Source organism: Labrus mixtus, chromosome 7 (genome assembly GCF_963584025.1).
Source record: "Labrus mixtus chromosome 7, fLabMix1.1, whole genome shotgun sequence".
In the NCBI taxonomy this organism is placed as follows: domain Eukaryota; kingdom Metazoa; phylum Chordata; class Actinopteri; order Labriformes; family Labridae; genus Labrus; species Labrus mixtus.
Window position 1 is genome coordinate 1,585,241 of NC_083618.1, and position 27,771 is coordinate 1,613,011.

General features: G+C 41.6%; 1 protein-coding gene across 3 annotated transcripts in view; it reads left to right on the forward strand.

Moving 5' to 3' along the window:
* foxp4 (forkhead box P4) overlaps nt 1-22,625 on the forward strand; it is a 93,972-nt gene extending 71,347 nt beyond the window's left edge. For all 3 annotated transcript variants that reach the window (XM_061041995.1, XM_061041993.1, XM_061041994.1), the window contains exons 8-18: nt 433-531; nt 1,929-2,027; nt 4,967-5,054; nt 6,214-6,297; nt 8,584-8,809; nt 9,936-10,012; nt 10,102-10,203; nt 14,503-14,624; nt 15,250-15,316; nt 16,380-16,552; nt 17,301-22,625. In XM_061041995.1, the coding sequence (XP_060897978.1) occupies nt 433-531; nt 1,929-2,027; nt 4,967-5,054; nt 6,214-6,297; nt 8,584-8,809; nt 9,936-10,012; nt 10,102-10,203; nt 14,503-14,624; nt 15,250-15,316; nt 16,380-16,552; nt 17,301-17,448 (1,285 nt within the window). In that variant the 3' untranslated portion in view covers nt 17,449-22,625. The remainder of the gene's footprint in view (nt 1-432; nt 532-1,928; nt 2,028-4,966; nt 5,055-6,213; nt 6,298-8,583; nt 8,810-9,935; nt 10,013-10,101; nt 10,204-14,502; nt 14,625-15,249; nt 15,317-16,379; nt 16,553-17,300) is intronic.
* The last annotated feature ends 5,146 nt before the right edge of the window (nt 22,626-27,771 follow it).

Below are 27,771 nucleotides of genomic sequence, written 5' to 3' on the forward strand. Positions count from 1 at the left end.
TGCTTCTAGTATCCACGTTTAGGTGGCTTGTGTGTTCTCTGTGTGACCCGTAGTCCCTCTCTTACTCACGCATTATCGCTATGTCATTTTCGGGCTTTTAACTTTTAGCTGTTCTTCCATAACTACGCACATAAACAAAGGTACAAAACATGCACTTGCAGCATATCACACATCACCAGGGTGTAAACGTCTCTCAGCTCATTTGATAGGAGGTGTGTTGGGTTCAGTATGTTCTGTCAGTATGCTGTCACCTACATGCCAGTATAGTATGGAAAAGAGGAGAGGAAAGGATGGAGGATGCAGGCTCTCTCTCCTGAGGAGATACGTTTCCTTTTAACTGTGGTGATCAGAGATGCATGTTTGAGGACTCTGTTGCTATTCCATGGCTGTGATGCCGTGTCTACATCTCATGGGCTTGTCTCCGTCTTAAAGAGCCCGACTGTTTGAATGGATATCCTCCTTCACCAAGGCAGACAGCGGCGATGACCATGTCCCCCTTTACTCCAAAGGCAGCCAACTCCCCAGCAGCCAGTGAGTAGCGCATACACACTCAAACACACACAAACGAGGGGACAAGAGTGGGAACGATAGACCCACTATTGAACAGTCTGCAGAGTCCTTAATCATTGATTCACTGCTTGATTCATCCAGATTATTGGATGTCACACGATCATGTATAAGCCACAGGGCTGCTACATCCCAAACAGAGTTGTCTTGAGTAAGCAGCTAGCTTTAGCGATTTAGCCTGCTAAGCTAATATAGGGCTGATGTGGAGGAGAATGTGGCTGCCAACAGTTTGTCATGTCTGCTGTCTGAGCTGCTTCTGAGTTGACTCAACCACAGCCAGCACACACACAACATACACACACACACACACACACACACACACAACATACACACAACATACTCACACACACACACACACACACACACACACACACACACACACACACACACACACACACACACACCGGGTCCAACCTCAGCCAGCACATACGATCAGGAAAAAGCAAAAGGGAGAGGGAGAAGGAGAGAGACATGTTTCCATCTGCTAGACAAATGGTTTTTGTTAGACAACCTTCTGATGTTGATTTGGGAGAATCCCCATCCCAGCAACAACACACACACACACGTGCACACACACACACATACACAGTCATGTAAATATATGTGGAGACAGCAGTTGCAGGCGACGGTCCAGGTCTGAACCACATCTGCTACTGGACCTGCTACACACACACACACACACACACACACATACACACACACACACATGCACAAATACAGTTATTTCACCCAAACCAAAACCTGGACCAGTTTTTTATCACCACACACACACAAATACAAATACACACATACACTTTCATAAATATGCACAAATACCCACACAGAAAAACACACACGTGCACAAACACACAGGCTCACCACAAAAGAACAACCAGCACATGACGGCAGCCGCCACCAATCAGTCATGGCTGGTTGGTCCTGTGCCGACTCTGTGTCAGCTCCTGAAACATAAGAACACACACCAGCACTCACTAACACACGCACACACATGCATGCACAAGACATATGCCAAGGACAGAAAGATAGGTCATGGACTTAGAGAATGAGCCTCTGAGGTTGCTGGAAGGATTCCCTTATTTGCCTGGCTTCTGTAACTGACCCGACTCTGCTCTATCCTCCTCTCTTTGCACTTGGCTTCCTGAACTGTACAAACTAATGACTTCTAACCAGACTCAGATGGCTGTAGTGATGCTTCTGCTGCTGCAGTTAGCTTTGCATGTGTGTGTGTTTGAGTGTGAGAGCGTGGCTTATTAAAGCGTTACTTCTCATACTGCTTTTTGTTTGCTGAATGATTGAAGTACTTAAGAAGATATGGAACATCTCTTTTACTTGTCTCATTTTTTGTGTTTGTCCTCCCACAGTCACGAGGAACATGCTGGTTCCCATCCTCTCTACGGCCACGGAGAATGTAAGTGGCCCGGCTGTGAAGCACTGTGCGAGGACATGGGACAGTTCATCAAGTAAGTAACGCACCAGACACACAAACTTTGAGTTATTTTGATTTCATATGCCTGCATATTGTATATTTTAGACTGCAGAAAATGTGCCTGAGGTTTTGTTTTGACCAGCACACCTGACTGGAAAACAGTCACTATTGACTGTTTTCCATTTACACAACTTTTAATGGCTGTTCGGTGTGTTTATATTTACCTTAGAGAAGGAGACTTCTTTTCTTTTTTATACATCACACAAAAACGAACTGCAAAATCCTATACTTATGTTTATCCCAGCGTCATCTGTGTACTGCTACATTTTGGGAGGTATTGTGCAAATGTGTTGTGCTACACACCTAGTCACCACCTTCTCCTTCAATTCATCTCTTATTTTGGCATTTATTAATTACTAATTTGACAAGGCAAGCACATTGATGCTACAGTTTGTGCTAAATGTGGAGTGTCACTCATTGTAAATGGTAAATGGACTCGAGCTTGTATAGTGATTTTCCAGTCTTCTGACTACTCAAAGCGCTTTGACCCTGCATGTGACAATTACCCATTCACATCCTGATGGAAGAGGTTGCTTTGTAAAGTGGCCATCAGTATTAAGCTAATCCCATTCATTCACATTTATACACCGCCGACGAAGCAGCGGGAGCCACTTGGGGTTAAGTCATCAAACCCCCAACCTTCCTGTTGAGAGACAAACGACTCAACCACTAAAACCCCTATACTGTGCTGTCGACGGTGTTTTGCATGACATATATATATTTTTTAATTAGCTCATCCACATCCAAATTATTTTGTTTCCACACAGAAATATCCCAAAACTTATCTCTCACTCATTCCAGCTCTGCATCCATCAGAATGTTTGTCAGTTTCTGGAGTCACTCTGGTTAGCTGGTGCAGTAATTTGGCCTTGACATTCTGCCACCTCTTCCTCTGTCTCACACACACACACACACACACACACACACACACACACACACACACACACACACACACACACACACACACACACACTACAGTGGACTTCCCCATCGGCACTATGGCTGCTAACGAAGGCTTCACAAGTACTTAATGAAGCCCTAAACAAACTCACACCCTCATTATCTATGTGGAACTCTTAGGTGTTTGAACAGTGGGGATATTAATAAGCCCGGGTGATGAAATACACACACACACACACACACACACACACACACACACACACACACACACACACACACACACACACACACACACACACACACACACACACACACACACACACACACACACACAAACGATAATAAAAGTGTGCATGGTGATAGTAACCGCATTGGACAGTCAGATCAAAGCGTGCAGGCAGGCTGGGAAAGTTTGGAGAGGAAAGCTGTTGTTTGGTGTCTCATTTCACATAGCCCCAGGGCTGATGGAAGGAGAGGGACTGATAGAGTGAAAGAGTGTTTGTGTGTAAGAGAGGGAAGGAGATGAAGGAAGAAAAAAAAAGGCAGTGACAGATAATGCCGTCAGTCCGACAGGCCTTAGCTTCCAGCTAGCCTTAGTCATCACCCCAGGAGGGGAAAAGGGTAGCGCAGAAGAACAGAGGAGGGAGACACTCCACTATTTCAGGCCCTTTCTTCTCCTCTTTGCCCACCTCCCCTCCCTCCCTCCCCCCGTCCTCTGGTATAATACTCTGGCTGTGGTCGGAGGAGCTGGTTGTAATGTGGGTTAAAGCCTTGTCTGCCAGCACTCTGAGGAGTAAACAGAGCCTCATTGTCGGGACACATCCAGAAAAAAAATCCAGCTACTGTTTATGGCCCGACTTTAGAGAGAGAGGAGGGTTTTTTTTTTTTGGGGGGGGGGGGGTCTGGTTGGAATGAGTGTGAATCATTGGCATTTTGGGAGTTGTTGCGGGGGAAGATGAGACTGGACAGAAGTGTGAGCGAGGAGAAAGGAGACTTAGCTGAAGAGAGAGAAAGAAAGAGGGAGAGAGAAAGGGGTGAGATCATGTTTTTTGTTATTATTATCGTGCACTTGTGTTGAGCCGTCTATCTGCCTGGATTAGCCACGCAATGACATCATTGTTTTTGTTTCATTTCTGGTCTTGGCCTGATGTTGCCTAACTTTCTGCTTTCTAAAAGACACATTCACCCACCCACACACACACACACACACACATAAATAGTCACACACCACATGCATACACAGAACTACTTGTGTAACATACATACAAGTGGCTTTCTGAAGATTACTCAGATTAACTGTTAACGCCACCGGATAACGGAAAACTCTCTCTGATCTACTGGTGCACTCTCACACTAGGATATGCATGAGCACACACACACACACACACACACACACACACACACACACACACACACACCGGACAAGCAGAGGCAACCTGTGAATAACCTTGGCGATGACAGAGCCGAGAGAAAGGGATGGAGGAAGGGAGACAGGGAGGGGTGGGCTGGGAAAGATCAGAAGGTCCCGGGTCCTCCCACATTTGAGGAAACAAACACACACACACTCACACACACACACACACACACATGCGCACAAGTGTTAATAAGATGAGTGGAGTTAAGCTCACAGAAAGTCTTCATAAGATAAGGCTTTGTGCGATAACACATGAGCTCATATCCAGGTGGTTGTCTTGGATCAGGGCTCACCGAGCACCAGTGAAGTATACACACAAAAACACAGCTGCTGCGTCCTTCACCAGACAAAATAAACTCCCAAGATTAGGATTTATTTTTGTAGCACTCAAACAGCTCATAACTCAGCTTTAATAAAAGTGAAAGAGCAGAGTTCTGTTACTTCATCGTGAAGTTTCTGCGACTTGATTAAACGATGATTATGTTGACTCTGTGTAACCTAGAAACCATCCTTGAATAACTTTTTTTTTTTTTTTCTTCAAAGTTATTTCCCATAACTGACTGAATGTTGATCCCCTTTGCATTTCTCATCACCTCCAGGCACTTGAACAATGAGCACGCCCTAGATGACCGCAGCACTGCGCAGTGCCGAGTCCAGATGCAGGTGGTTCAGCAGCTGGAAATACAGGTGAGTCACCCACACACACACATACACACACTCACTCACTTACCTGCTTCATTTTTTTATCTTCTAACAAATGAAGAAGCAACAACTGTTTTTTGCCGGTCGATGGCAGTAACTTGTCTGAAGCAGGGCAGAGTTTATGGAGAGCAGTGGAGCTTGTAATTTAAAAGGAGCAGTCGGCAGGGAAGCTGCCATCACTGCTCCAATTATAAAGCTGCTTTGGTCACCAGCAAAGAGAGAGCGAGTGCTGAGAGGGAGGAGAGAGAGAGAGAGACAAGAGCTAGAAAACAGAGGAGCAGGCTGCCTCTCTTGTTCTCAAAGTGGTTCATGCACGCAATGCTCTTGAAACATCTCAATGCTCTCCAGCGAACGCAGAATGCCAACATTAGAGAAGAAGAGAAACACTGTTCTCAAACAGTGCATAAGGAAAGTTACACAGAAAGTGAAAACACAAGGGAGAGCCTCTTCAAAACATACCTCAACATTGTTTCTAAAACTGAGCACCCTGTTTTCATCACTGCATGTGTATTTTGTGTCCAGCATTTGGGTTAGCATTGTGTCGGGTTGTAGTAAACAGCGTTTAGCCGTGGCCCCTGAAGCCACCACCAGAGAACACAAAGTGACAGAGAGGCAGCTGGTGTCACATCACATCAGGACGGCTGTCTCTCTCTCTCTCTCCCTGACATGTCACTTCATCCCTCAGCAGTCCACAGCACACACACACACACACACACATAGACAACAGCACAGTCGCTGTATTTAAATGTCTCATATTTGCACGTCGCTGCTGTGTTTGAGTATGTTAATGTAGTTATCAGTCTCAGTGTAGATCCGTTGTTTCTCCAGGCTACACGTTTGTTCGCCAGCACCCCTGAACAAACACACATGCAGGATGCGGGCATTTCCACAGGCTGTAACAGCACACATTAAACGAAGTTAACAATGTCAAATGGGGACGAGTGTGTCTGCAGGCTAGAGTTAGTGTGTGTGAGAGAGGGCTCTGGGTGCTGAGGCGACTGACTCTCATATTCATTTCTCTGCCCCGAGGTGTAATTGTAATTGTAATTCTGTGTCAATATCACATTATATCAATCTAAGGGTTATGAAATTAGGCAAAGTGTTTTTTTTCCCATGATGATATCCATCCTTGTGTGTTTCACAGCTGGCGAAAGAGAGCGAGCGACTTCAGGCAATGATGGCCCACCTGCACATGCGCCCCTCAGAGCCAAAGCCTTTTAACCAACCTGTGAGTACACACTGTGACCCTAGAACCCCAAGTCACATGCCCATCTCTTCTTTACTCTAACCTTTAGACTTTCTTACCCCTTATTCATCTAAAAACACTCTGAATCTATGAGTATATATATCAGTAAACCTTCTTGGGATTTCTCTCTGCACTATTACTGTCTAGCTTGATATCTACGCCCCCTATTGACCAGTGAGGGTTAATGTGTCATTTATTAACCAAGTGGACTACATTTTGTCTTTCTTTTTGTTTCAATGTTCTTTTCTGTCATTTTATTTTCTTTGCTCTTCTTCTTAGCTTTTCACATCCTTCTTGTTTTTATTGCTTAAAGGAAGTTGAATATTCCAGCTTTGGTACATCAAAACTGTGCCCGAGCTGTATTCAGCATTTGAAACATTTTAGTTTCTCTGCTTGTTGGAGAAAGAGAGATCAACCAAAGAGGTCTAACGCAGAATCTTCAGTGTGTGCTGACAAAGCCATATGAATTTGATGTGATGTGTGTGATTGTGTGCATGTGTCTGTGTGTGTGTCCACACTGGCTTGTGCAGCTGTTATTAGGTATCTAATGAATATTTCATTATTCAGATTGACGAGGAGTCTTATTAAAATATGAAGATGTTGAAATTAATTGTCAATTAGAGGCAGAGTGTCTTAATTTGAAGGGATATAAATGGGTGCAGCTGAGTGGCAATATATGTGTGTGTGTGTGTGTGTGTGTGTGTGTGTGTGTGTGTGTGTGTGTGTGTGTGTGTGTGTGTGTGTGTGTGTGTGTGTGTGTGTGTGTTTGTGTGTCTGGATGATGTGTTGATCGCTGGGGGATCAGCTGCTATTAACATCTAATGGGAAATCAGGAAGAGGCGTGTTCTGTCACCACTGGAGACGTGCCTCGGGGTCAGGGATTGGAGGAGGAGGTGCAGGGGAGGGGCCTCAGGAATGGAAACAAAGCTTGGCCTCAATTAACAGGGTTCGACTGTTGCCGTGGTGATGTGGCAGGGTTGCAGCGTTAATGAAGTACCTGTTAAACAGCTCCGCCCCCTCTAGTCAGCTTTAAATGGTACAGAGAGGGCCAAGTGAAGAGAAGGCGATTCACACATTTTACATATGGACAACACACACACACACACACACACACACACACACACACACAAACACACACACACACACACACACACACACACACACACACACACACACACACACAAATACACACACAGACAGTGGTTTTAATTAGTCCTAAACTAGCAGCCCTAAAACGGCTGTCCCAGAGAGACTGGGAGTACTGGTTCTGTGTGTTTGTGTTTTTTTTTTTCCTGTGTGTGTGTGAGGCTCTGCCTAATTGGCCGTATTGGTCCGTGAAGACTCCGCCACCGCAGAGTGCATGTGTGTTCCCTCTTGACAAACATGCTGTCGTGTGGTTTTGTATTTGTAAGTGCAGGGTTAATTGCAGCCAGCGCTGTGTGTATAAATATATGTTGAGTGTACGCAAGTGTGTGTGTGTGGTTCTGTGCAAGAATGCAGAGTGCATGTAGTAAATGGTGAGGAGAAAAAAATGGCTAGGGGACTATTTTTGTATGCAGTATTAGTGACTATAAGTGGAAGAAAAGTTAAGATAAGAAAACCTTTATTGATCCCATAATTAGGACGTTTGCTTGTAACATCATCCCCAGAATCAGAGTAGAGGAAAGCATAATGAAACAAAATACAGTATGAAACAATCAAACAGCAATTCATCTAATAAGCAATGATACAAACTATAATAATAATTTAAGAATATTAATTGGATAGTTCTTGGATGTTGCATCCGACACCATTTGAGGTTAAATAGTATAAAGTCATTGCTTTGAAAAGAAAAAGTCGACTTTTGCCCAACAGTAGTTCTGCTCTGTGTGCTTGATTTCTGTGCTCTCTGTATTTCCGAGCAGGGGTTCACTATAGCCATTCACCCTCCGGGGAAGAGATCTGTTCCATATGGGACACACCAGCCTCGTCTCATGCGTTGATATCACCTGACCCTGATCCTATCTTGTGTAGATGATGCTTCTCTGTAAACAGCAGCAGCACTCAGCAGATGGTGAAGCTTTAAAGTAAACAAGAGGGGAGCACTAGTCATATAAGAACTCTCTGTTTGATGTCACCGCAGTAAAACTTCTCTCCAATCCGTTTCACTTCAAAATAAAGTTTCTCCTCCTTTCAGGCTGGCATGGATTTGATGTTTAAACCAGGTAGCAGAACTATGAAAAGCTGAATGAACTGTCCTCATTTCTTTGCATGTGTGCCTTTCTCCAGCTGAACCTGGCTTCCAGTGGCTCTTTGTTAAAGCGGGACTCTGATGCCTACCCAGAGGGTCTTCCTCACCCCCCCACCTCGGCCGCTGCCCCCATCACGCCTCTGCGCCAGGGACCCTCAGTCATCAGCTCCTCCAGCTTGCACACACACTCCCACTCCCACACGCACGGCGTCGGGCCCATACGTAGGCGCAACTCCGACAAGTACTGCACCCCCATCGCCTCAGGTAACACACGCTCCCCCGATCCTTATAATGGTCTTAGCATTACCTATTGTCAAATAATGGACAGTTGTATTGCTTGTTATGTTTTTAAAGACTCCTCTGTTTATGTCTTAAGTTTTTATTTCTTTATTTAAATGGGTTTTTTTTCTAAACAAACTTCCCTGCAAGAGAAAAAGAATGTTTTCAACACACACATTACTTTACTCATGGTACTCTTATTTGGTTTTCTTTCAAAAGAAGTTCACTTTGGCCTCACATTTTACTATCACACATCAAAGAAGTATGAATTATAAAGTGTGATTTGAGAGGAGTCACATTCATCCAGTTATTCACATCTCTACATAGCAAAAGTATTTCACTGCTTTGAGTGCATGTAAGATAAATCATTAGCTTTAAAGAGAAAACGTGGACTCTATGCAGGGGTGGAGATGAAAATCAGCGCTCACCGATTCTTTATGAAATAAATGAGCTTACACTTGGTTTTCAGTCAGAAGATAAATCCTGTAAACATTTTAGTTTCTTTTGACACATTTCTAACTCTTTCAATCTGTTCACATATAGAGATTGAGATTCAACGTTATTGTCATTACACATATACAAGTATAGAGTAACGAAATGAGGTTTGGCATCTCACCAGAAGTGCAATAAGCAGAAAGTGCAAGAATCTGTGCTATGTACAGTAATTACAGAATTCACAAAGAAAAGAAAGAAAAGTGAATTATTGGGTCTATATGGATGGCTGGATTAATGGGATGCTATAAATATACATATAAGTATATTCTTCAGTGTTTAATATACAGATTAAGGTGCAGTGAGCATGCTATACTAGATTACAGATAATATACAGAATATGGACATATTGTACAGGTCGATAACTTATTGAGGTGATATGAACATACTATAATACAATAATACAGGTGGATGAGAGATGTGTGTGTATGACCAGGAGGAGTGGTGGGGGGATGATGTGCATGGGAAGGGGGGGTCACATATAAATGTAATGTTTGTGTTTATGAATCATTGAGGCAGTTTACTAGTATTTGTCTTTTGTTATTTATTTTTACATGAGTTCATAACTTTATAAAGAAACGGTCACCAGCTTAGTTCAAACTTGTCCTTCCTCTTTCAGAGCTGGCTCAGAACTGTGAGTTCTACAAGAACGCTGATGTCAGGCCTCCCTTTACCTACGCCTCTCTTATACGTCATGTGAGTCTCCTGGGGATCCCTTTCACTACTTCTATTCTCTGTCAGTGTTCTTCTCTAAAACCCTGCTTTTTGTCTTTTCTCATCCTCAGGCCATTCTGGAGTCCCCAGACAGACAGCTGACCCTAAATGAGATCTACAACTGGTTTACGCGAAAGTTTGCCTATTTCAGGAGAAACACAGCCACGTGGAAGGTAAAAGCTTATAATATACACATTCTTACTTATGTTTCATTCTCCTTAGGTCGTTTTATTGAATAGATCTAGCTAATGCAGTTCAAATGTGAAAACTAAACATAAACTCTGTATTTAATATTTTCACTCTCTACGTTCAAAGCCACTTTAATGTAAACTTGCCACGCTCACTATTTGCCTAAACAAACCTGAGAATCAATTGATGGAAGATGGCGACGCGACCATTTAGAAAACCAGATGGGAGTTGTTTAGACGGTGGCAAAATGAGCAGCAGCATGTTTAAAACAGTGAAAGTTTTGACTGTGGCTTTTAATGCAGTCAGAGCACTGAGATGTGTTATACTACTGTGACTGGTTAAAAAGCTGATCTAAGTGACTGCAAAGTAATTATGGTCTGCGCCCACTGATAAAGCCCCCTAACCCCGAGCAGATGCCAGCTGAGACCACAGTAAGGTAAACAAAATTTGAAGGCAGATTTAGTGGGCTTACTTGAAACAGTTGCATCGGGTAAAATGACCTCATGTTACAAAAAAACAAAGATTCACTCTGAACGCCTAAATTTAGAATCTAAGCTTTAAGTTAAAAATACAGAAACACGCTGGTGGCACAGTGGTTAGGGCGCGTGCCTCATGTATGGAGGCTATAGTCCAAGCGGGCGCCCCAGGTTCAAATCCAGCCTGTGGCTCCTGTCCTGCATGTCATTCCCCTCTCTCTCTCCCTGATTTCCAGCTCTATCCACTGTCCTATCTCTCTATTAAAGGCACAAAAAGCCCAAAAATAAATCTTTAAAAAAAAAATACAGAAACACATACACATAAGATGTGACTGATTTGAAAGTTATTTACTGTTTCAGTCCTTAATGAGACACTTTACTACCTGCTCTCTTTCTATCCTAAACTATTCTGAACACATGAAGAGTCGGCCCCACTTAGCCTGGCAGAGCCACATCTAACCGTTATAGAGCCTCATTACAGAGCCGCTTATACACACTACCCATGATCACACACTCTAAATTCTCTCTCTCACACACACACACACCTGGCCTGATCCGCCATTGTAGGTGCTGACCCATTTCTGCAGAAACCTCGCACTAATTTGAGTCTCAGTTCCTCCAGAGAGAGGGAAAGTGAGAGAAAGAGCAAAGGAGCGAGAACGAGAGAGACAAGGGGGAGGGAGGGTTGAGGAGAGATCCAGCCTTCCTCTAATAACCCTAAACCAAGGAGGGGGGGAGGGGGGAGGGGGGGAGGGGGGAGGGGGGGTGATGATGATGATGTAGGGAGGAAGGGAGGGTAGTGGAGAAGGTTAAAAGACGGGGCTGCTAGGAATATCTTTACCCCCTCATCTTACTTTTATGAATTTTAACTATTAATGTCTGGTGTCTGCTTCCTGTGTCGTTGGCCTCGCAGACCTTTAAATATAGCTCGGCTTGGCCTTATGTATTTATATAGCAGCTCCTAGAGTCAAATAGGGCCGTAGAGATGTACGTCCTTTAATAAGCAGTAATATTTCATGAGGACAGCAGCAGTGGCGGGGAGGGGGAAGTCATTGATCACAGAGAGGAAGGGACGGAGGACGAGGAAGAGACGAGAGACAGGAAAAGAAAGAGATGATGGAGAGGGGAGAAGAAGTGAGAGCTGAGTGGTAGTTAAAGGTGCTGTGTGAGGCCTGAGAGGCCTAAAGGGAGACCATTTTTGACTAACTTGCCTGAAAAGCAGATGAAGATCAACCACTTTTGAGTTTAATAATTCCATGTATAAAGAAATGACAATAGAATAAAATGAAAATAAAAATGCAATCAAAGCTCTGTAAGTGCATTTATAACATGTGTTTCTATTTCACTGCATTTTTCACCTAAGAAAAGTGATTCTTCTTACTCCATCACAGCACTTCTCTAGCTCAATTTACGATCTTCTTCGGAGATGAAGATTTTACATGTGAAGCACTTACAGTAATAAGTTAATCAAATGTGATACTTTGTCAGAAATTAAACAGCTAAACGGTGTTTAAAAGCTTCAAATCAAGACCAAGTTGAGCTACTTAAGCTCTGAGATAACACATTGATGCATTGGGTATACATATCAAATGATAAATTATATAATAAACACTCACATGGCCTCTGTAGTGTTAGCCTACATACTCTGAGCATGTTGAAATATTTGTTAATGCAGGACTTCTACTTATTCTAAGTAAAACATTTTCTGATCTAAAGTAAAGGAGGATTAACATCCACCACCCTTTATAAATACTTTATTTATTCATTTATTTGTCATCTTAACTTCTCACAAATATTAATATGTAGGGTCACATTGGAGTAACCTATCCCAGCATGCTTCAGGCAGCACACAAGGATGTCTGATTACAATATTCTAATATTTTTTTTACATTTCTATGCTTCCAGTGAAGACTGTGATCTTCATTTTCATGATATTTTTCGATACATATTTCAACCCAACTTCCAAAAAATGTTGCCTCGAGTCACCCTACACCCCCCCACGCTCAGCCAAAGGGAAGGGAGATGAGTGGCACATGTGCTGTGACCCACTGTAAATGACTGCTAATGTTTTAACTGGGAGAATTAGGCTTTCATCACGGAGACGAATGCAAAATAGCACTGCAATAGCACTGGTGTCTGGCTATGTGTGTGTCTTCTTGTGTGTGTTTGTGTATGTATGTGTGTGTGTGTGCATGTGTGTGTGTTTGCACTGTCAGGGTGGCGGGCGCAGATTGGGGTCAGACTCATTTACAAAACTTAGCATCACGGCTCGGGGGGTTGAGGGGATGCGAGGGAGAAAGGGTTCCTCCGCTGATTATGGCTTTTGTAATTACGTGTGTGTGTGTTTGTATGTGTCTGTGTCTGTGTATGCGCGTGTGTGTGTGTGTGTGTGTGTGTGTGTGTGTGTGTGTGTGTGTGTGTGTGTGTGTGTATCTGCGTGTGTAATTACGGCGAGGAGTGATGCATGCCTGGCCTGTCCCTCCCTCTCGGCTTAGAACAGCGTGTCAGAGTAGAATATGCAGGATTTAATTATAGACGAATTAAAATTGGTAATGAAATTGGGCATGAACAAACTACAAATAGCAGATGAAAAGGGAGGCCGGTCCCTGGGGGGCTGAGACGGAGATAGCGGTGTGCCTGCCTGTCTGAGTGCCTGTGGTTGTGTGTGTTTCTGTGTGTGTGCTGATGATGACTGATAAGAAAAATTCAGTGGTAAAATAACGGTACTGGAGAACTGCTGTAGATGGAGCTTGTATTCATTTAAAATGATAAATAAAATAAGACTTTTCATCTTCAGGTCACATGACTTTAACGGTAACTTTACTGCTTCTGGAAAAGCAACGGGCTTCATTCACTAATCGTTCTGAAAGTTGTTCTGAAACACCTACTTACACAGGTCTTTATGGACATTTACCGATGTTTTTTATTCTTAGCTAAGAACACTCCAGAGCATATACACATGTGAGTGCTTCTGTGTAAGGGAAAATGTATATGTTACTGTGAAAGAACTTTTGTTATTAGATAACATGTATGAGTGCATTAATGTGATCATTCAAGATGGTCAGCTTTTTTATCATTCCATGCTGGATCTTAACTGTACAATGCTAAATTATGAAGCATTTCCATATTACAACCATTATCTATATATTAAGGAAATTATTTAAAAAATCAAATCTGTCACATCTTCCATCATTTTACAGATTCATGTAAAATGTGAACATTTATGTTTCCATCAAAAACAGACAAACCAGATATTTCCAGTATCCCTCTTTTGTTTCATTTATGAAAGATTTATCAAGATTTATGATTTTTTAATTTATCTGGAGTGAGTTCTTTTCTGATTACAGGGTGATGTACACCGTCTCTGATGACAGCACTGTCTGAACTAGTGTTATTATCTAGTGTTTGTTTCCACTTCTGACGCTCCTAAATATCATGTCATTAAATCAGCCTGTTTGGGTTTTGATTTTTAAACAGCGCTACTTTAGAACTTCTTCAGAACTACACTCAGTATTTCTGACTTTGCATCCAGTGCGCGATCCTTTGAAGATTTTAATTTGGGCATTCCTGACATCTTTTTGACTTCTCTTCTCGTTCCAGTGCTACTTCTGCATGTGTGTGCTGTGTGCACATGGCCCTGCAGTCTCATGCCCTTATATGGACATAAAAGAGGCGTTTTTTCTAATTAGAAGCAACATAAACAAGCCTCCACTGTTTGTTAATACACAGCATGAATCAAACTTTTTTTTTTTTAAACATGCAAAAGACTACGTTAAACATCTTCCTCTTCTCTCTCTCTTTTCCCAGAATGCTGTGCGCCATAACCTGAGTCTGCACAAATGTTTTGTCCGTGTTGAGAACGTGAAGGGAGCTGTGTGGACTGTGGATGAAGTTGAATACCAAAAGAGGAGACCACCAAAGATGACCGGGTAGGTGAACACACCACACACACACACACACACACACACACACACACACACACACACACACACACTACATCACACTTCTTGTTTTCTTGGTGCATAGTTGAGGTTGATGTGAGTGTGAGCTTATGGGTCCTGGCACTATGATTGCCTAAATGGACTTTCTATTATTACCAAGAGGCCAACTCAGCAATCAAAAAAAAAAACAGCTGCCGGCTTATTGTTTATGTATGTACAGTTTGTGTGTGTGTGTGTGTGTGTGTGTGTGTGTGTATGTCTTTGTGTGTGTTTTTCCCTGTTTGTTAACGCCATTAGTAAGCAGCTGTGTGAGATTCAGGAGAGAAAAAAAAAACCTTGTTAGCGTGTGTAAACAGATGTTCTCCTCCAACCGCCAGAAAAGCGGGGATAATTACACACAAACACACACACACCTGCACGCCAGATATGAGACACTTTCATACGAGCATCTGTTTACAGTCTGTGTGTGTTTCTACTTGTAACAAACATATTAGTGAGATTTGTACTCTGGCTGAGGTGACATCGTTTCACATATGTGCTCAAGCTGTGATTCTCACCCCTCTCTCTCTCTCTCTATCTCTCTCTCTCTCTCTCTCTCACTGTGTGTTTGTAGAAGTCCTACTCTGGTGAAAAACATGATTTCAGGCCTGGGCTTTGGATCCCTAAACGCCAGCTACCAGGTAAGGAATGCCCTCCATATCCCACACTTCTCTCTCTCTCTCTCGCGCTCTCTCTCTCTCTAATACGCACACACACACGCACACACAGACACTCATACACGTCCAGCAGCCAATCACAATCAAGGGCACTAATATCAATTCCCTCTTATAATTAGCAGATTCCCTAACGACGTCCACACACCCCCCACCCTCCTTCGCCTCCTCTTCCTCTCCACACCAACACGCTCTCACCTCCCACCTCACTTCCTCACACATGCACTACCCCCCCCCCACCTCTGCACACACAAACACACAATTTGACATCCCTCCACTCCCACGCGGTCGCACACACCAAACCCCTACACTCACATGCAATTTTTGCAGCTGAGATGATTTATAGCGTCAAGTAGTTGTCAATTAAGGTTACTGCATAAAATTATCGCCTGTCCCCAGAAATTTAATCACTGAGCCGGTGAGAATTCTTCTCCTTTTTGTGTTTTTTTTTCCTCCTCCTGTGTGAGAGGGGAGGTCAGGTGAGTGTCTTACTCTCCAGTGTGTGGAACCTGTCTCATGTACAAACAGCTGGATGTGAAGCTGCTCCCTGTGGGTTCAGTTGTTTTCTGCTCGGCAGACATTGATGTGTCACAGTGTTTAAATGGAGCGTGTGGCTTGGCCTTGCTGTTGAAACTTTCATGTGAACACACACACAGGCACACGCACACACACTTAGGATGGGGACTGTATGTTTAATGTTCAAGCACAAGCCACAGTGGGGGGAAAGTACTGTATATAAGTGCCCCCTAGTGGTTTCTTAAGTTCACTTGCACAAGTTAGAGGATTGAAATGTGCCTCATACAGAAGAAATCCTTCCATTAAACATTAAAGTTGTGACTCCTGTTTAACATCTAGTGTCAACTTACAAACTAATGTTGATCATTATATTATTCATAAATAATCATTTTATACTTATTGTGTTTAAAGGTCATTTTCTGGACAGAATTTGATGACTTAAAATACCCCATGTGACATGATTAAAATGTGAATTAACTGTGATTGTGTCTTTCTTTTTTCTTTGTTTGTGCAGGCGGCTCTGGCAGAGAGCAGTCTGTCACTGCTGAACAGCCCTTCCCTGCTGAGCCCTCCTTCTGCCGCCAGCCTCAACATGCTGCACGTGGGCCACGATGATGTCAGCTCCACTGTGGAGCAGGTTAACAGCAACGGAAGCTGCAGCCCCACACTCAGCCCTCAACAGTACAGGTGTGTGAGGACACAAACTCGGAGTTGTGAGCAGACTACACAAAACTGCTTTAAATGTGTATCTAATTGGCCTGTATTTGACTTATAATCGCATATTTATCTGCAAGTCAATGTGTTCTACATTCTGATTAATGTAAGTTTAAAGACAATAATAATAAAATGTTTTTTTTATTGGATGTATGACAAGCTGACAAACTTCACAACATCACCTCATAATAATACTTTTTTTTAACGTGTTCTGTTAATATAACAATGAAAATATAGTTAATAATAAATACAGTTATTATTATAAAATATTTGTGATCAGTGGGAGGAGTTCTGTGGTAACCCATCACATTCTTAAGTTGAAGCCTTTCCCTAAAAACAAACAAAATCAAAACATTTTTAAATTCAAATTTCACCTAAAAAAAAAAAAGTTATTGGTAGAATAAGAACAACATTGATATGAATCATAATTCCAGTTTTTGTTTCGTCTTTTTTTTTTTTTAAAAGATGCCTCTTTAAAAAAGTGAATAAGACAGTTGGTAAAAAAAATATACACATATTTCTATATGATACTTTTTTCCATTTTAATTTGAAGATGTTCCCACCAGATACAAAATGAAAACCAAAACTGCTTTGACAGCACTTTTGATGAAAGGGAAAGTAAATGTTGTGTTTTGGTAACTGAACCAGAGAGTCTACTATCAGCTTCTACCTCTTTACTTCTGTCCATGGCCTCCTAACAGCTGTTCGCTCTCCCCTCCAGCCACCCGGTGCATGTGAAGGAGGAGCCCACTGACCTGGAGGAGGACAGTCGGCCTGTGTCTCTCCTGGCTGGCGTCACACATAGCATGGCGTTGCCTAGCGACGAGCGCGACCTGGAGGAGGATCTCCCCACCGAGGAGCTCGAGTAAGACCAAATCACGAAGGACCAGAGGGATGAGACATCACCAGACCAAAACCCCCTGAGCCCTCTCGTCAGTGTGAAGAGGAAACAAAGCTACAGTACACTTAAAAGAGAGAAAAAGAGAATGTTTTTTTTTGTTGTTTTTTGAGAAAATGCAAGCAAACAAGGACGACTTTGAGAAACTCCACACAGGGTTAGATGACCTTTGTTACAGACGCAAAAAAACAAAGACGTGGAGCACTGCTTTTCCTCCGTGTGTTTCTTTTAAAAACACGTGGCTCAGAGGTGTAACACCACTTGATGCATACACACACGCACACACATACACACACACTCATACACCATGTGTCATCTTCACCCTGGTTGAATCCTCCTATATGTAGAGATGTTTGAACACACACTCTCCTCCTCGCCCCACCACTCTGCACACACCATCCTCCGCACTGTCGCCTCGGACTGCCCGGCTAACATTTTTATCTCTACGTCAAGACAAGAGTGTGTGAGCGAGAAAGACACACACAGGATCATGTGTATATAGAGCAGTCGACAGAGACTGTGCAGTATACCTCTCCATCTCCCGCCCCTCTTTGAGTCAATCACTTGCTTTTTTAATTTTCTTTGATTTGGTTAGAAATTTAACTTTTTGGTCTTCAAGACAAGAAAGAAGAGTGCTATCAAAGATTACCTCCAAAACAGTGCTCCAACACCTCTGCAAAGCAGGCTTCTGTCTCCAAGTCCAAGATGATGCTGACCCTACAGAGGCGGCATGGCTCTGTTCCCTCTCCAAACTTCTGCCCCCCCCCCCTCAGCGAGAGACGTAGTGACAGACATCTTTTAAACTCTTTGCTTCTAAGTGAGAAAAAAAGAAGACACTGTCCTTCCCCACCTCCATCCCTTCCCAACCATCCCCCAAAAAAGAGACAGAATAGGACCAATTGTTGCTGTCCTTCTCCTCCCCACCGTCTGCGGGTGGAGGGACGAAACACTTTGAGACGAAAAAACGAGAGGAAGCAGAGAGCGAAATGAGAGAGGACGCGTCTACAGAAATATTGTGACTTTGAAAAAAAAAATAGAAAACTGTTCATTATTATGGAATATAACAAGAAAAAAATGTGTGGTAGCTTTTGTCATTTCCTTTTTATTTTTTTTTATTTGACGTTATTATCTTTGTTTTATTTTTGAGGATCAATATTTCCACGGTGGTGTTCTGTTTTGACATACCTTTTTTTTAAGGATGCTGTTGTTTTTGTTTTGTATTGTAATTTTTGTTTGATTTACTCTGGCTGTTCACACCATTCCAAATGAATATTGGCAAAGAAGAAAAAAAAAAGCGCAGTATTGTCCCAACTTGTGATACCTGACCCCTAATTCTGCCCTTTTCCGTTTCTGTCCAAAGTGTAGCAGGCAAGAAATCTGAAAAATAGCACTTAAAATTGCCATTACCCAGACGAATTATTCAACAGCTGTTCCATTTTTTTTTTTTTTTATTCTCTCTCCTTCACTTGTTTTCGGTTATGTATTTAGTTGAGAAATATCAGTAATGCTTTAAAAATATATATATGAATGCTGCAGTCGGAGAATACCTCGGCCCACAAAGGTTCCGCCTGGAACTGAGTCCAAATGAAAAAACAAAAGAGGAGGAATTCTTTCTGTGGGACACCAAAAGCGGCATCTCTGCTCAGCTTGGATTCAAAGCTCTATGGTTGTAATAGTAACTGTTTAGAAGCTTTTCGGCGATTCACTGTGTGAGTTTGTGTTCAAGGAATAGCACGTGAGATTTATTTTTATTTAGTTTCGCTTTCTGTGAGCATAAAAGCATTACTTTTTCTCTACAGTGCCATACCAAATTTAACATTTATTTTAATCTATTATCTGCCTATTTCCTTTTTATTTTTGTTACAGGTAACCAAAGAAATACGTAGAAAACCAAAAACCCTGTAGATTATTTTGCCCTTTTTGAGTTTCCTTTTTCTTTTTTTTTTTGTCTTCTTGAAGAATTGGCCAAAAGACAACAAACCAGGAGTTTGAATTCTTATTATTGTATTCATATAACTATTGTGTTGAACTTCTTTTACATGACTTACAGTGCTGACCATTCCAAAAACCAAAGTGTGTAAAGCGAACTAGAATTTGGAGACATCAAAGCTTTTACAAGATAAGCCGTTACATGTGACTCACATTAGATGAGAGGCCAAAAAACGAGTATTAAGAAACCTCGCACAGTTCCTCTGAAACACATGAAAAGAGAAAAGAAAAGAAAAGCACTTAGAGGTGAAACCCTGTCTCTCCCACAAACCAAGGACTGAAAAACAAAAGGCACTCTTGAGGCATTTGAACACAAAATCTAGGTACCTTTAACATCTGAGACATGATTAACAAGACATTAAGTACATATTTAAAATATTTGTCTTTAAATTGGATTTTTTCTGACACAATCACAATTAAAACTAGTTTTTGTCAATCTAGACAGAACATACCCTCTTGATCTAAATGCAGGAAGAGAACATTATTTAGAGAAGGACTTATTCCCCCCTAAAAACACACATTACAGTAAAGAGGGAAATACACGACCAAGGGACATCATGTAGTCAAAAAGTTTGGTTCATATTTTCATACTTTCTCTCAAACTCTCTCTTGCACTTCAGACAATTTTTCTTATTTCATGAAAGAAGCTTTCTGAAGACTTTGTGTTCACACAGGACTGTTTCCTGTCACATTAGAGACTGATTTCTAACTGAGTACAAAGTGGCAGCAGACTGGCATCTTGAAACAAGATAAAAACCAAAAATAACACTACCTCCTTTTCAAAAAAAAAAAACGGTTTAACACATAGCCAATGAGAGACTGAACGCTCTTTGATATTTTTTTTTTCTCCTCCTTTCTTCCTGGATAATAATAATAAATGCCAAAATTGTTGTTTAACTTACTGTATGACTGACTTAAAAAGAAGAAAAGAAAAAAAGATCCGGACTCCCTGATACATCTGCTCGAGCCCAAAAAACACAGAGACGTTTCACTCTCCATGGATTTAAAAATGACTACCTCTCCTTTAACTACATTTTAAGCACTCTCGATGTCTCAAAGTGTGCTGTGAAGTGTTCGCTATATATGAGAAGTTTTCTATCAGCTGTGTAACACTGACCATCGATCTGCACCACTGAGCTATGTGAACAGCCTCCCAACTGTCCGTGTGCATATTCATGACAAACTGGTGGTTGATGACTGGCAGAATATATTGGTGAAATAACACAAAGCAGTGTAACAGAAGCGTAGATGCAGGGCTATGGGTTGGTGCAACAGAGGCTCTGACCATCCAGATATCCAAAGACCCCACGACACAGCAGCACCCGCACCACCAAAACACTCACAGAGACGCTGAGAGGATTAACACACGTAATAAAACTCATCACTACTACTAGTTCTATCCAAACCGAGAGGAACTGCTGCAAACTGAACATAGATGATCTCCGACTCATGCTTTAAGGTACACCTGTAAACAAAGCTGTTTTATAAAGATGTAGATTGTTCACAGGTCGCCATGTAACACTTCTGTTCTTTCTCCAGCTTGGCTTAACATGATGTAATCTTGTATATTAATGCTTGACTTATCTCTCCAGGGCATTCTTTCTCATTGTGTCCTTTGATTTTTCTCTTCATTTCTTTCTGCACCTGTTTTAGCTATTGTAAAGCTCTGATTCCTATACTGTACTGCTAATGCTGAAGTATATGTATTTATCATACTAAGTGCTGCAGGTATCTTGGTTTATTAGTTCTGTTTTTTTTTGTTTTTGTTTGTTTCCACTTTTTTTTCAGTTCTTCATAAAACGTCTGGGACGCTGATTTTTTAAGTGTATTATCTCTCTAAAAAAACGAAAAGAATAAAAGTTAGATCTGTGGTTTAGGTAACACCTGTTTGTATATTTATCTTAGCTAGGTCTATTTTGATACTTTTTTGTCTCTGTACTGCATTTATGCATTTTTAAGGAAAGAAAAAAAAAACACAAATGGAAAACAAACTAAAAAAAAAGTACTTCATCATGTATTGATACCTCAGAAGGACTTTTTTTCTCAAAGACAGGACCAAAACTCCAAAAAAAAAAAAGAAAAAGTGTCAGAATATGTAGCCCCTCTCTTGCTTTAAAAAAAAAACCGCAGAGCTTTTGAAAGGTGTTGCTGTTGGTCCTCTCAGGTGCCAATATGTGTCCCAGCTCCCTCTGACCCCAACCCCTCTCATTCCTGTGCTGAACTCCGACCTGCAGAGCTGTCAGTCATTCGCAGGCGCCATGGGGCTGTCGCTGTGCCACACACTTTGATTTGTGCTTTGATTTTTTGATACTCATCCCCCAGCTGTTGTCTCAATACCAAAATGTGGAATGGCTCTGAGAGATGTAGCTCATCCTCTGACAACCAAAGGCATTGCAAGCAAACATTTGCTTAGTCCAAACTCCTGAACTGTAACCAAACTAATGCCACAACCTTAACCAAACAAAAACCGAGCTACTTCCAAAACTCTCCAATGGCATCTCTGATCACCTTTACCGACAGCTGTCGTCTCTCAAACATCCACCTTCTGGTGTTGTAGGACCAGCTTGCATTCTATTGGCTGCTGACTGACTCACAGGACACAGGGAGCCCAAATCCTGTTGTGTGATTGGACAGTTCTGAGGTGTCGTGTGAGGGGGAAGGGACTCTGAAAGTGGAGCGTTGCCTGACGGTATTATTGCGTAGACAGCCAGAATAAGATGGAACTACCACTTCGGCTCTCCTTCGGTTAAACCTTAGGAATGTGTGTACATTTTCAGCAGTGACTCTCTGAATTGTTTCTTAGTTTCAGTTTACCTGTTTACCTCTCTTTATCCTTTGGTTTTTGTTCTGTTTTCTTTGTTTTATGAAAGTGTGACCCGAGGAAGAGGCGGGGACAGGGACTGGGCGGTGGCTTTTAGATGGACAGTGGAGCCCAGCTCTCTGACCCTCCACCCCGGGTAGCCATGTAATGCCAGTCACTGCCCTTTCCTTCATGCTGTATAAAAACACACACATATATCTGTGTATTTGTAACCTGAATCTTCTTGTGTCTGTCCATGCAGACAATAAAAAACTGTACAGTAGGTCTAGTTGCATGTAATCTGTACTAATTATTGACAATGGCATTATAAAATGCAATAAAATACTTATTACACTGTCCCACGCTGCGTCTTTGTTGTTTGCTCTCCAGAGAAGCAATATTTCTCAGCTAGTGGGACCCATAAAAGATGACTAGTTGAATACTAGGACAGATACAAATAAATCTCTTCAATACCATTATGTCTGCTCTTTTGGATCAGTGTCTTATGAACCCAAAACTACTTCAATCATGCAACCTCCTGCAGGGCTCTGCATACACACATGATGTAGATTCAACCTAAAGGGTTCAGAAGGCTAAAAACTTTGGATGCCACCGGTGTATGGAAAAAGAAACCTTGAAAATAGTTACTCTGACAGTGCCCCAAAGAAAAGAATTAGGCCTGCAGTCCTACAGAATTATTGAAATACCATGTGTTACTCTGAGACAAGTGGAGCTGATGGTGACCATGACATTGTTAAAAAATAAACTCCAGAACAGCATAAAAAAAATCAATACAGGAAAGCTTTAAATACTACAATATTAAACCTGCTGAGACTGTGTAAGGTGACTCAACTTTTATATGACTCTAATGTGATGCACCATACACACTAACAAGGTGAGACTAAATATAAAACACACTAATGCAGCTTTATGAAAAGGCATCGCTATACTTGAAGAAAATGTACAGTATCAAACACTCACATGATTAATTTATACTGTCACCTATGCCAGGCTACCTGAAATAGCTTTTCTCCCACAGTCTCCGACTACTATAATTAAGGAAATAATAATCAGGGCGACTGCTGTTAACAATGAAGGAAGGCTGAGAGTGTTTGTAAAGCTGTCAAAATGTCCTCTTTGACGTTCAATCATTCTGCACCCTAACCTGAACCATTACTATTAGAAACTGACTCAATTTACCTTGAACATTTGCTTCTGCCACAAATTGAATAGTTAAATTCATGTTCACATTAACATAAGTAACTCTTGGCCTTTGGTTTGAGAAAACTGAGAATTTAAACCTTATAATTAATTTACTGATGATTTTTTTATATACTCAAAAATAAACCTAATTTAATTGTTGTGATCGTCAAATAAGTCCATAAATGCCAAAGCAGTACAGTACAGTCACTCCTACCTGACCTGTGAAGTTTACTTTATATCAGTGTACACAAGGCAATCGGGAAACAGGTGTTTGAAGTAGCCCATACCCTCCCCCAGGCATTTCATGAGAAAAGTCAGATTCAATTAAAAGACTAACTGTTGCCCAACAGGTGATTTTCCTTCAGATGAAAGGAGAGGCTGATTTTCGCATGCAGGCCCTCAGAGAGGTCAGCAAGTGTTGTGATACACAGAGTGGCCACCAGGAGGAGTAAACAAACCGGACAAAACAAGCTGCATCTCATAAACACAAACATCACTGAGGTCCACTGGCAAGGTGCGACCAACAGGGTGGGCCAGAGAGTGCAGAACAGAGCAGAGTACTACTGTCTACTACTGTACCTGAACAGTGTGATTATATGAATGTAGATCAATCTGTTTAGATTATTCAACAGATTCTATTATTGAGCAGAATTTTTTTTTTTTATTTAGTGATACTGTGTTCACTCCTCTTCTCCATATTTTCCTTCTACATCTTCACCTGCGTCTCTTTTCCTGGCAGGTTTGGCATATGCCCTACAGCTTTTCTCTGAACTCCTGTGCTGCATCATGGTTGTGTTGCCACAGGGAGAAAAAAAAATGGAAACTGGCTGGATGATTTTTGGAAAGTTGAAACTTTGTTTAATCTTGTGCTTTTAGTGAACTTCTCAGTTAGTCAGCTGGGAGGAAACTCACTCTTGAAGCCTAAATCCCTGTGACATTTGGTTATGGGAGAGACCCCATCCTAAGCCTATTACAGACAGAAATACATGCACTCACACACACATACAGAAACACACTCACTGGCATGCACACATCATGAATACTGAGCAAAAACTTAGTAATGTACTTGCACAAGGTGAGCCAGGGTGCAAAGCAACACACAAAGAGGTTATTCTTGGCATGGCACAGTAGTGTTTGGCATAAACCAAAGTCTAAAGCCCTGAATATATTTTTTAATGCTCATCTTGACAGAGTAAGCAGTTTGTGTGCTTGTGTGTGTGTGTGTGTGTGTGTGTGTGTGTGTGTGTGTGTGTGTGTGTGCGTGCGTGCGTGCGTGTGTGTGTGTGCGCGTGTGTTGTACTTTTACAAACCTGTTTGCGTGTTTGGAGAAAGATTTGTACACATATTTATGCATCTGCTTGCCTGTGCATGAGCTGCTTCAATAAGCATATGTGAGTGTGAATTTGTGTGTGTGTGTGAAGGGCCTTTTAGTCCTCAGAAGCACAGAGAGCACTGAGGTCCAGGCAGACCCTGTGAGTCACAAAATAAATGTACTAAGACCCCTCTCTTCCCGGTTCACTCACTCTCCCATCCTCTCTCACCCTTCCTTACTTTATGTCTGTGGCTGAAAGATTTGCCATCCTCCAAGCAGTAAACAGACTCTTTCAAAACAACACAACAAAACCTGCAGCTGCATGCAACCACATTATCTGCTTATTCAGTTTAACGAGCAGTGGCACATTATACATTTTTTTATTCATCATACAGATAACATTCACATCCACAAATATGGAGAAATTTTTTTTTTAAATGTAAGCTTACATGGGCTTTGCATGGACAAAAAAAATTATATATATTTTTAAAGTGATATTACAAACATTAAGGTCGTTTTGACCCTGTTAGGCCTCGCTGGGGTCTAAATAACCAAGGGGATTTCTGTGCCCTGTTGCACCAGCTACATCTAAGTTCTGTCTTCATTTATGTTGTAAAGTCCGCACTAAACCCTTCATTGAAACTAGATATGTTCTGACCTAAGTTATGTGGTTGCACCATGGAGACGTAAGGTTCATCTTAACTAGTAGAGCGTAACGTCCAAACTAAGCAAAATATTGCCGCAGATATGACTTTTTTTTACTACCTGTGGTCAATCAGTGAAAAGCATTTTTGAATGAAGTGTTTGTTCCAGTGCTGCCTCTCGTGTCTAACTGTATCTGAACAGACTAACGGCTGAAAAATACCCTCCTCTCAAAACGATATTTTATAGCCCCTTTTCGACCAAAGGTCAGGGACTTCTCTTTTAGAAACGAAAAAGGTTCCTGTGGCACATTGTTGTCAGCATTTTCACCGCTGCCAGAAGTCCCAGGAGGATTATGCAAATATTGCATTGCAAATTGATTCCTTGATCAACAGAGGAAAGGAGACAAGTGCTATGTTTAGTTTTTCATTAAAAAGGAAAAATCTATTAAAAGAGTACCCTAATGAAAAGGTTAGAGGTATTAGAGCTGGTAAACCTTGTTTCCCTCATTTCAACCAAAGACGAAGAAATACCTTATTTAATGATACATGATAATAACCCCTTAGGGTAAGCTTAAGAGATCAACAAATACAGACTCTGACTGCTCTTCCTTTGTTATTTTCTTTTCTGTTTATTTTTATACTTTTGTAATGTTTTGTTCCTTTTTTCTCTAAGTCATGCTAAGTCTATAATAGTGTGTTTTGTACCTTGTCAAAATTCTAACAGCCAGACTTTGATCATAAACAAAGGTAGAGAAAAAAAAACAGTGGGCTTTCAGGTGCAGTCTTCTAGGGCGCACTATACACTAGTCAATCCGTACTGTGCTCAAACACATTTGACCCCAAAGTCCACATCCTTTGACCAGTGTGAGTGCTCCATACTATTCTCAAGCAGGGTATACTTCCTTGGCTCTGGCACGGTTGGAAGAGGTGTGCTTCTGCACGGTACAGTACAAGCACAGGAACAAAACATGGACATGACGTATAATCGATCCCCGTCTTGCATAATCTAGAAATTCAGGATTGTAAGCATGCTGTATCTGAACAAGACAACCAAAACTAAGCCACTAAGCCAAACTAATATCCAAACAAGCAAATATTCTATTTCCTCACTTGGAGAGAAAAGCCCTGGAGTGCCATTCTGCAGCACCTCATGTGATGATGTATGTACAGAGGTAACTCTGCTCAGGCCTGGTTGGACCTGGAGCAGTATGAGTGCAGTCCAGCTGGGGACTGGGGAAGGGGGGACAATCATGCTTCAGCACGGTACAGGGCAACTAGGCCTAGTGTGACTGTCCCCTTAAACACGGGGGTGATCTAAAACCCTGCCTGACCAATCAGAGATATTCAGCACTTTGAAAAGCACTTTCCCCAGAACAGGGTCTTTTTTAGGGGTAGATCTATTACCCCAGTACTACATTTAGACCCTGGTTCCTGCGGTTGAAATGCACATAGTTCCTCAAAAAGTCCCTAGTGGCTTATGTCAACCGGATTTTACCGAGGACTTAACTCCTTCTAGGAGCTAAGTGTATGTTGTTGTAGTGTTCTATGTTGGAACTATCTCAGAAAGTGCAACACCTAAAATATAAGTAGAGCGTAAGCTCCGTCATAAGTAAGAATTTACGCTAGGCTACATTTGAACTTATCTGGTGTAACCTTGTACAGGTTTTTAGGCAATAATTTATTCAAAGCTTTTTAAGGAAGGCGCAGGGTCTCCTGGAACCTGAAGAAAACATTGCAGAAAACTGTTCATCCTCAGAAAAGTCAGGAAAAATATCTACCACTATTTTGCTTATAGTGTTTTAATGGTTTTGTCAGATAAATAGTATAGAGAAATAGAAAACAAAAAACATTAGAAGACTTAGAATAAAGTTGCAATGCATTGTTTATATAGCTCCAATTAATCTGTTGAACCCTGAAAACAAGTATTTAGACAGACTCCCTGACTCTATCTTCAGCAATAAATAACATGAAGTTCATCAAAGTCATGATGATTTTCCTGTAATCTGCGAAGTAGTAATCTTTTCATTTGTGTTTTAATATTTATAAAACAGCCAAGACAATGAAAGGAATGGAGCTTTGCCATGCAAACCAAACCAAATCAAAAACACACATAGAATATCCACAATGTGCTTTTAAAAAAAAAAACAGTCTCAAATTATTTGTGTCTCTCAGGTATGCTCTTTGCTCCCAACAGCAACACCCCCCACTTCCAGGGAAATCATGATGAGAAAGTGGACGAAACTGCAAAACTTCATGTGTGGCAGAGAGAGAGAGAGAGAGAGAGAGAGAGAGAGAGAGAGAGAGGGCCCCAGCTACAGAACAAAAGCATCTTTGTAAGTGATTGGA